A 9,690-nucleotide genomic window follows, 5' to 3' on the forward strand; every position below is an offset into this window, starting at 1 on the left:
GCGAATTGGGCGGACACGTTGTTAATTGAGAAGCAGATGCGTCCGAAGCAGAAGATCTAGACTTCGCCAGCTCACGAATGGATTTCGAAACCCTTACCCGAAGCCTAGGACTGCACATTGATTGGTTTGGGCCGGGTCTCTTTGAACCCGCCGCGGAGGCCATTCGGCAAGAGGACGTGCCTCCGGGACACGACGATCTACACGTCAGTATGGCTCCAGTTGCAGAGAAGAGATCAGATGGCCCGATGCCGTTCACGTCCCGCCTTGTTGGTCATGCTACAGGCATGGGTTTCAACCAAGGTGAGGAACCGTTCTTGCCCTAGCTCCTTCCCTGTTTACCCACAGCAACGTAGAAAGGATCTCTAACCTCTGGATGAGACTGATCAGTTCAATTTGTCCGTCAAAATCCGAACACATCTCCGCTTATAATGACGGAAGACCGTCTCGGAAACCTACAAAGTAAACTTCAGCAGTTCAAAGATAGCTTGGCCGACATCAGTCTCCCCTCATGCCACACATTCACGAAATGTCTGTCCGCATGGGAGGAGACATTGGCAAGTCATCTACCGTACATTCACATACCAACATTATGTCTGAATCATTGTATTCCGGAATTAGTGCTGGCTCTTGCTGCTCTGGGTGCCCAACAACGATACGAAACACGCACGTCCTTGCTGCTCTTTCATGCTGGTAAAACCATTGCTCTCGAGCGAATACGCCTTACCTGCTCGAGAAATAAAGAAGCAAAGCCTACGCCCGGGCTTGATCAGTCAGAAGCCATCATTCAGTCTGCCAGCGCTCTCCTCACGCTAATTGTGCTCGCCACTTGGTCGGCAAATGCCGAACTCGTTGACGAAGCATTCGAACTTCATCGTCCTCTTATGTTCTGTCTGCGAGAGGACGGTCTGACCGACGAAGATGAGATGTCGAATCAGGACTGGTCTTTGTGGGCACTGTCAGAAACCCGCATTCGGACTAAGGCCATGGCCTTTTGCTTTTTGAATTTGCATACAATCGCATACGATCACCCGCCAGTTCTCTTCTGGCACGAGGTTGACCTGAAGCTTCCCTGTACAGTAAGAGAATGGCATGCAATGGAGGAGTTTCAGTGGCTTCTTGCTCGACAAGAGGTAGTAAACGAGCAGAGACGTTTCCCCGAATCACTGAAAGCGCTCTTGAGTTCGGATGGACAAACACCGCAGATGCAGCCTGCGCCCTCGCCTCTTGGAAACTACGTGCTTCTTCATGGGCTTCTTCAGCGCATTTACCTAATCCGACAGATTGCGGTTACACCGATTCTTCGAGAAGAAGACATCATCATCCTGCAGTAAGCAATTCTCGAGTGACAGCAACTATTGAATTCACTTAGGATGAGCTAACGGCCTCATTCATCAACAGTAAAGCCCTTTCAAATTGGGCCACGACCTGGCAACGAACGTCCGAGTCCAGTCTCAACCCACGAGATGAGAACGGCCCCATCGCTTTCACATCTGTTGCCCTTCTCGGTCTCGCTCACGTCCGAGTGCATTTGGACATTGGGCCTTACCGAGGTCTAGCATACAAACTTCCGGCCCAGGTTGCCGCAGCTTTAGCAAAGGTCCCCTCTCCACAAATACAGCAGACCAAGAGCGCAGTTTCCGCGCTTCTATACTCGATCCATGCGCTCAGCATACCGGTTGCAATTGGCATCGAGTATGTGGTGCATACTCAAGCGATATTCTGGTGTTGTCAGCATTCACTTGGTAGTCTCGAGTGCGCGGTGTTTCTTAGTAAATGGCTGTATGCAATCTCTGCTGCAAAGGCAGTGCAAACTATGAATCGTGAGTCAAGCAAACAATCACTGTATACTTCAGCCCGAGATATCTGAAACGATACCTCTCAAGATGATCTGACTAACTGTTAACCTTCAGGATCTGAGGAATATGTACTACACTGCCTACGACAAGTATTAACTGAAGCCGTATCTTCGGCCGATTGGGGAGATATAAATACGAGTTTGTGGCTAGAAGATGCATTCCACATGGGGCTTGCCGTTCTGCGAATCTGGTCGAGGGTGTTCAGCAATAGTTCGGCATGGCCGATCACTGTCACAATTGGAAAGAGTCTAGCGATCTATGCTGATACCTACGAGAACCGCGGGTTGGATATGTGAGAAATCTGAGTTGGTAAGGGGAGCTTCTTTCGTCTGTTCCTTTGATCGCTTAAGTGCAGAGTTCAAAGGCCGAGCTCGTATCATACCAGTTTTCGCCGATTTTAGTTCACGTGATTTGTATCAAGCCTCCGCCAACAGCCAGCTTTCAACTTCTCCCACTAATGCCTTGCCTTGAGGAACGAAAGGACTATGCCTTGAGGCAGGTGGGAGTGATTGTACGCGATAGGATTGTTGCCACTTAACCCTTATACGCCCACAATTCATCAGATTTTAACAGTTGAAGCTATGTACATCCAGAGCCACCACCTTCCCCGGTTCAATATACATTCCACTAACAGGGGCTGCCTCCGTTCCACTGGTAACGACGTATAGAGTATTCTTATCCTTCCTAGTTCTTCCGAACGCAGCTGAGGTAGAACTAGGGGCCACGGTCGAATTCAAGTTACCAGCGATAACCTTTCTGTCTCCGTGAGATTGAACTTCATAGATGACGTTCCCTTGGCTGCCCGCAAGGTATCCGACACCTGACCGAACAGCAAGATTGTCGGAGATAATGTTTGCAGCTAGTACTTCGTACGGCCCCTTCGCTTTCCCGGTAACTAGGTCCACGGGAACGCGGCCGTAAAGCGCTTTAAAAGTATTCATAAAGTACAGATAGTGCCCGATCAACCTGATGCCGTTGACGCCGACAGGCAATATGGCGTTCGGCGGAGGCTGCAACAGTTCGTCGTCGAGCGCCACAGTGTAGTCTCCAGTCCGCGTATCAATACGGAAGACGCAACCACTGGCGCAATCGCCCGTGAGGATAGTGCCAGCCCGAGAATCCAGAGTTGTCATGCCGTTGAGGTACAGAGCGTCAGGCATGTCGGTAACTTTGGAAACCTTGGCTCTACCTCCACAGTTGTTGAAGTCCAACTTCCACACTGAGAATGATTACGGAACGGCACGGAATGGTTCAAAAGTGATGTTCCCCGCGTTCACCGTAAAATGGTCTGGTGCAGTTTCGGTGATACCACCCAGGCCCGAATAGCCAGCGAAGTGGTGGATGAGCTTCGGAGCGGCCGGGTTGAATGGGTCAATTTCGTACAGCTCGGGCCGATCGGATAAGGTAACGAGAAGATTCCCGTTCTTACGCACAGCGATATTCTCGATCCGGGTGCCATTTTCAAATTGATAGAGAGTGCGTGCAATGACTTGATCAGAGTGATGTCCATTCTCTGCGGCCAGAACTGGGGATGCCGTTACGGATGCCATGACGGATGCCAACAAGGCGGGGAGTAGAATGAAACCTGAGAAGAGCATTATATTGAAGAGATGAATATAAGATGTTGACCTTTCACCAAATGCGGCTCAGTATGTTCGTGCAGCTCTTATGAGCATTGCAAAACCGGGACACTCGGCTCGTAATTTAAAAGCATGTATTCAAGCCGGCGCCCCTGGTCAATAAGAACCCCTAATTTGTCATCGTCAAGTACTTGAATTATTAATCATAGAAAGTGTTGCTCTAAGCGGAGGAGATGAGCACGGGTGCCGTAATAACGAGACCCCAGTCACGGCTAAATCAGCTAATTCTACCAAGGTTAACGTAATCCACGGGTAAGCGGGTCACACGGGTGAACGGGTCACCTTCCAGTAACTCGTACGACAATATATAAGACAATTTAACCACAACGCCTTAAATCAATTCAAACTATTCAGAATCCTCTTCTTCAGAGGCAGATACAACTTTCTGACACGTACGAGCATTATGACCGGGCTCGCCGCAGACGCCACATCGTCGCGCGCGCGTTTCGGGCCTCCTCGTACGACCACTATTCTGACTCGTTTCCGCTATTAACTGCTGCGTCGCATCGATTTGAGCCTTCAAATCCTTTGCCTGATCAATCGTGAGGGACCCTCCTTTCTGTAGCTGCTTTCTTTTCGTACGACGACGGCGGCTGAGGCGGTCATTTGCATCTCGAAGTTCGGCGAGCTCTTGGCGCATAAGGTCCTGCTCGTGTACCATCATTATAACTCCTTTTCTCAGCTGCCGTAGGCTCTCAACAATGGACGACGGTGAGCTATTCTGGTGTCGTACGATGCGATTTTCAATATACTTCGTCTGCGATTCGGTCTCAATTAGGTTGTTCGGCGTCTTTGAAACCCATGGGGGTGGTAGTCCAGCAGAGGAACCTGGTGGTGTCGGCGTATGAAACTTCATATCTAGCTGCGAAATCACATAATTCGGGTCGTACGGTACTAGGCCTGTCGCTCTGAAGCCTGCCTGGATGTTTGATTTGGTCATTGCAGCGTCGTACGCCTTATAAAAGGCTGGGAGGAAGTCCTCCTTTGAAACGTGGGTTACGTGCGCCCGCATTAGACCTTCGATTTCTTTACCGTACGCCCGTTTCAGAGGTCCAAAACACCCAACATCGAGAGGCTGGAGCTTATGCGACGAATGAGCAGGCATACAGAGCGTGACAATATTCTGTTCCTTGCAGTAGAGCTCGAAATCGACGGAATGGTGGCTCTCGTGGCCGTCGAGGATAAGGAGGCGGTGGGTACCCTTCGTACGACTCTTTGTATGGAAATCAAAGTGTTTTACCCATTCTAGGCCTCTCTCGTTCGTCGTCCAACCGTTTTCTGAAAGCGCGATTACCCAGTCGGCCGGTAGAGGGCTATTCGCGGTCCAGGAGTCGAGGTGGACCTTCCCGGCGAAGATAATGTATGGCGGGATTGAATAGCCGTACGACGCGATACCCTGGATTACTGTAACCCATTCCTGATTGCCTTGTTGTACGGCTCTTGGCCTCCCGCGTCGATCGGAGGTCGTAACGACAGTTTCGGCGGAGATCTTGCCCATCGCGAAGCCCGTTTCGTCGAAGTTATAGATATCGTCATCGTGGATCCCGTATTTCGCGATTATGTTTCGTACGAGCTCAAACCACGCGCGATACGCGTCCGGATCCTCGCAAAGGACCCTCTGGTAATCGATTCTTCGATTAAAACGCGTACGGAGCTCAGGTCGTCGTCGTACGAAGGTTGAGGCCCAGTTCGTTCCAACGCGTGGCGCGTCGCGTACGCGGAGGAGTCGATCCGCCATTTCTCGAACACCACTTAACCGCGGTGGAAATGAACGCGAATCTAGGTCGAGTACGTATCGTACGATACTCTCCTCTTCGTACGAGGTTAATTTCTGGCAGGGTGGTCGGGTGTCGTGTTTCGCAGCTCGGCCGTGGTATCGTTGCTGGAGTGTCGTACGAGATACATTATAGATCTGCGCAGCCTTTCGTACGCTTAATTTTGGGTCGGATTGGAGCGCATTTAACGCTAGAACCAAATCACTTTCAATTGATTGTCGTCCCATGATTGGAGGTGGAGAAAAAGGAGAAGGAAGTGAACCTCAATTAAATTGCAGTAAAGTGACCCGTTCACCCGTGTGACCCGCTCACCCGTGGATTACGTTACTAGTTTTATCATCATTACGGAAGTCGATTTCAAAAGTTTTGTCCCACGATAATGACGCCACACCCTCGCACCCTGTCAGCTACATGAAGATACATAGAGGTCTTGCTAGCCTAGTTAGTACATCTGCTAAAGTCCCTATAGCTCTAAGGGATATGGGCACTATAGCTAATTTACTAGCGACTGCATATCCACTGTAGCTCGTGGGCTTATAGGGGACTTAAGAAGGGCGAGGTACTTATTGTATCTTGCTTCATTTTGATTGGCTGCTTGAAAACTGTGGCTAATTTTAGGACCAAACTTTTGAAAGCGCCCTCCGTACAGTACCACATTCGACATCCCAGTTACTCGACCATCAAAGGCAACCAATAATTCGTGAGATGGTTAAGGTGAGAGTACAGATGGCTCAAGCGCAAAACGCCACATCCCTGCATCCTTGTCAGGCACCCAAGAACTCCAACGAAGTATGCTTCTGTACTCCGTAGTCTATTCGTATACGGCAGTGGAGATATACGGGGCATCGTTCTCGAGACTCTTCCTAACCCCTTGTACGTGGCCAGCCCCACCCACCTCAAGCATCTGGCTGCATGAACGGCCCCAAGAAGTCCCCCTTGCCCAGCGGAACACCCTTCATGCGCAGGATGGCATACGCCGTCTGGAGATGGAAGAAGAAGTTCGGGAGGACGAAGGCCAAGATGTTCTCCTTGCCTGTGAGCTGCCTCGTGCCCGCTGGCCCCAAGCTCAGCTCCACCTTGGCGGTTTCCCTGCCTTCAACCGGCTTGGCGTCGACGCCCTTGAGCAAGCTGACGGTCTTCTCGCACCGGGCGATCAGTTCGTCGAGCGTCTTCTCGCTGTCATCCCAGGCCTCGGTCTCGACGCCCGTCAGCTGCGTGATGGAGCTCTTGGCCGTGTTGGAGGCTCTCTGGACCTGAAAGGACAGTGCCAGCATGTCCTCGTAGAGCTTGGCAGCGGGGAACGAGGTGGTGTCGGCATGCTCTGAGGCCTTCTTCAGGACGTTGGCCAGGGTGCTCATACCTGACCCTCATTCAGCCCGGTAGTGACCGTCACTACCAGGGGCAAGTTGGGGTTGCCCCATAGTGAAGGCTGACTCAGCGGGCTGGGGGTTAGCTCGAGTGACGGCCGCTACCATGACAGTCATTACCAGGGGAAACAAGGGGTGCGCGCCCCCTTGCCTCAAACCCTGGGACCTGGGGTAAGGACTAGGGGTTAAAGGGGGCTGCGCGAGGGAGTAATTGAGGGGAGAGAGTGAGAGAGGGAAGCAGGCGACACGTATTTCCTGGTTTGCAAAGTACGCTTCACTGGTTGAGCTGCAATACATTCGGCCGTGGCAATGACGACTACAAGCAGCTTATCGGCTATGGCAATGCGCTACGAGTCTGACGGCGGCGTTACTGGGGGCCAGGTCGGTCTGCTAAGCTGGTCTGCGAGCAGCGGCGGCGGCAGTGGTAGCGGTAGTCTAGAGCACCGGGTCCTGATCTGCATGTCGTGTAAGGTCGGGATTCGGCCAGGCGACGGCGTACAGCTATACTTCTGGCGGATCCACCGTCTAAAGGGCGAGGTGATGCGACAGATCCTCGATTACAGCTACACGGCCGAGCCGATCGCCAACCCGCAGGCCGTCCCGGTACCCGCCGACGGTTCGCCTTACGTGCAGCAGCTGCCAATCGTCGACGGCCTCAGCTGCTCGGACTGCCGCTTCCTTACGACGAGCCGGAAGCTAATCAGGGTCCACCGCTCGCAGTCAGGACACGACAGTACCTGGAAGGAGGTACGACTTCAGAGCTTATCGCGAGGAAGCCGCGCTCGGTACTGGGTAGTCGAGCAAGTACAGGGTAGCATAGGACCTGACGGGACGACTAGCCTAAGGTCCACCGCCTCTGGCTCCCCTCGACGTCTACTAGCGGACTGTCTTGCGAGATACGAAGAAAGCCTGGCGGCCGAGCTCGAGGAGACACGCCGGATAGTTGATAGCCGGACAGGACCAAACTTCGAGTCAACCTGGGTTCGCGAGATGGGCTGGGCGAGACACCTAGCCGGGAGCGACATGGGCGTGCACTTCCGGACGAGCTTGAGCGCCTTATCTGCCGTAGCGCGCGCTAAACTCCGAGGCGAGACAGAAATTACCGAGCAGGACCGCCTCCTCCGGCTCGGGGCGAGCTTCGAACGGCTTATCGCGAAGGCTCTCGAGCGGACAGCGCAAGTGCCGAACGAGGTGCTCCGCTACCTAGCCAGCTCGGACGCCAGCCGCCCGGCTGCAGGCCCTTTCAAGACGGAGAAGGAGCAGAACACAAAGGACCGGTACCTAGTCTATTGGAAGCGATATCTCTGTTACTGCATCCGGGCAGGCCGGCTTAGCCGAGAAGAGGCCACAGAGAAGCTCCGGATCCGGTTTAACGACGCCCAGTGGGCTACACTCACGGACATCATCCAGAGATTGGACAATACCTCTACTCGTAATAAGGACGACAATATCTCTGTAGTCTCGTCTACCTACAGCGATTCCGAAGAGCCAGAGACTCTAGGGTACGAGCTAGACGGAGGAGATAACCACGTCGAGGATCCAATAGACCAGGCCGTAATGGCCTTCTGTGTCGAGTCGCTCCAGCAGAGGATCGCGGTCCAACTGTTCAGCAACCCGCTCCTATACTTCACAGCTGTGCTAGGGATTAGCGGTACTCGGAAGAGCCACGCCTGGAGGCCAGCGAACGAGTATACCACCCAGATCGCAGGACTTGTGTGGTGCGCCCGTCTGATTATGCTGGAACATAGCTTCGCAGGTTATAAGGACGGTGAGGACGGCGAGGACGGCGAGGATATCGGCCAGGAAGCTATCGAGCACTTCCGAGTACAGCACCGCGACTGGCTCGCCGATGGCTCATTCTCACCATTTAGTGCGATGACCCGGATGATGACATACGGCAAGGGCTTCCGTAAGAAGGAGGGCGGTACGCCACGGCTTATGTGGGAGGACAGTAAGGAGGCACTACGATATCTCGGCCAGCGTGTGCCGCTCGACGACTTCCGGGTAATGGCAGCCAGTCTCGTTACGGACGCAGAGGAGCTTATGGACCAGATTATGTTCGGAGAGTGGGTTCCGCTTAGCCCGATCGTCGCACTCCGACAGATCACCGATAGTCTCGCCTTCGAAGGGCCCGGAGCGTCGTTCGCGACAAACGAGAAGAACCGCTGGCTCGAGCCAGGCTTCCGGAGGCTGATGGGACCAGGAACTACCCAGCTCTGGGACGACGAGGCGGGAAACTTCCGTATCGTACAGGTCCAGCAGTGGCTCGGCCAGCTCCAGTCGTTCCGTCAGGCTCTACTCGCCAGTACGCACACGTGGGAGGTCAGCCCGGGAGAGGGCCGGAGATCATGACGGCCCGACACTGTGATACACAGGATATGATCAGAAACGTCTTTTGTGTTTGACGGCCAGGTCATGCTGGTCACAGACCGCGATAAATCCAAGGCGATCCGCGGAATCGGCCGTAAGGTTGCACGGTTTTTACCAGACATAGTCGGACGACTTATGGTCGCATATATTCTATGGATTCTGCCGTTCGAGCGGCTGCTACTCGCGAAGCCAAGGCCCAGGCCCAGGGACTCTCGAATTCGCTAGACGCATGGCTCTGGAAGGACAACCGGAAAGGGATCTGGACGACGGCCGAGCTAAGCAACAAGCTGGCAGCCGTCACGACAGAGCATATCGGTGTTAAGCTGGGCGTAGCTGACTATCGCCACGTCGCTATCGAGCTAGGTCGACACATTCGAGGACTAGTTATCCAGCAGCTCGAGGTTGATATGGGCGACGAGGCCGACTGGGACAACCCGCAGAACTTTGAGGACGGGCTTACTGGCGAAGCACGCAGGCAGAACAAGGTCGAGTACGTTTGGGACTTGCAGGCCACGCACGGCAGCGCTACCGCCCGGCAGCACTACGCAGTCAACGTCCAGTTCTCGAACCAGCTACAGCCGCAGATGGTAGCTAACTATCGGGAGATCAGCCGGCTATGGCACCAGTTTCTCGGCAATAGGAGCAGCAGCTGCGGCGTAAGAAACCAGTTCCAGACGCCAGA

General features: G+C 53.5%; 5 protein-coding genes across 5 annotated transcripts; 3 read left to right on the forward strand and 2 right to left on the reverse strand.

Annotated features, from left to right (window-relative positions):
* Positions 1–428: 428 nt before the first annotated feature.
* Positions 429–2,152, forward strand: B0I36DRAFT_377956 (uncharacterized protein; the record flags this gene model as incomplete). Its single annotated transcript, XM_046160620.1, has 3 exons — positions 429–1,327; positions 1,399–1,820; positions 1,911–2,152. 3 exons carry the CDS (start codon positions 429–431, stop codon positions 2,150–2,152), a joined length of 1,563 nt encoding a protein of 520 aa, XP_046006191.1.
* A 109-nt stretch (positions 2,153–2,261) lies between these two features.
* On the reverse strand, positions 2,262–3,454 carry B0I36DRAFT_425674 (uncharacterized protein; the record flags this gene model as incomplete). Its single annotated transcript, XM_046162348.1, has 2 exons — positions 2,262–3,067; positions 3,095–3,454. 2 exons carry the CDS (start codon positions 3,452–3,454, stop codon positions 2,423–2,425), a joined length of 1,005 nt encoding a protein of 334 aa, XP_046006192.1. The 3' UTR covers positions 2,262–2,422.
* Positions 3,455–6,167: 2,713 nt separating this feature from the next.
* B0I36DRAFT_389080 (uncharacterized protein) lies at positions 6,168–6,629 on the reverse strand (the record flags this gene model as incomplete). Its single annotated transcript, XM_046161293.1, has 1 exon — positions 6,168–6,629. The coding sequence occupies one exon, from the start codon at positions 6,627–6,629 to the stop codon at positions 6,168–6,170; it is 462 nt and encodes a 153-aa protein (XP_046006193.1).
* Positions 6,630–7,082: 453 nt separating this feature from the next.
* Positions 7,083–7,292, forward strand: B0I36DRAFT_218897 (uncharacterized protein; the record flags this gene model as incomplete). The annotated part of the gene is made up of 1 exon (XM_046149002.1): positions 7,083–7,292. A coding segment is annotated over one exon (210 nt), but the record flags the coding sequence as incomplete, so codon positions are not given.
* Positions 7,293–7,628: 336 nt separating this feature from the next.
* Positions 7,629–8,621, forward strand: B0I36DRAFT_216122 (uncharacterized protein; the record flags this gene model as incomplete). The annotated part of the gene is made up of 1 exon (XM_046148969.1): positions 7,629–8,621. A coding segment is annotated over one exon (993 nt), but the record flags the coding sequence as incomplete, so codon positions are not given.
* Positions 8,622–9,690: the final 1,069 nt, after the last annotated feature.

This window comes from Microdochium trichocladiopsis, assembly GCF_020744255.1.
Source record: "Microdochium trichocladiopsis strain MPI-CAGE-CH-0230 chromosome Unknown B0I36scaffold_12, whole genome shotgun sequence".
In the NCBI taxonomy this organism is placed as follows: domain Eukaryota; kingdom Fungi; phylum Ascomycota; class Sordariomycetes; order Xylariales; family Microdochiaceae; genus Microdochium; species Microdochium trichocladiopsis.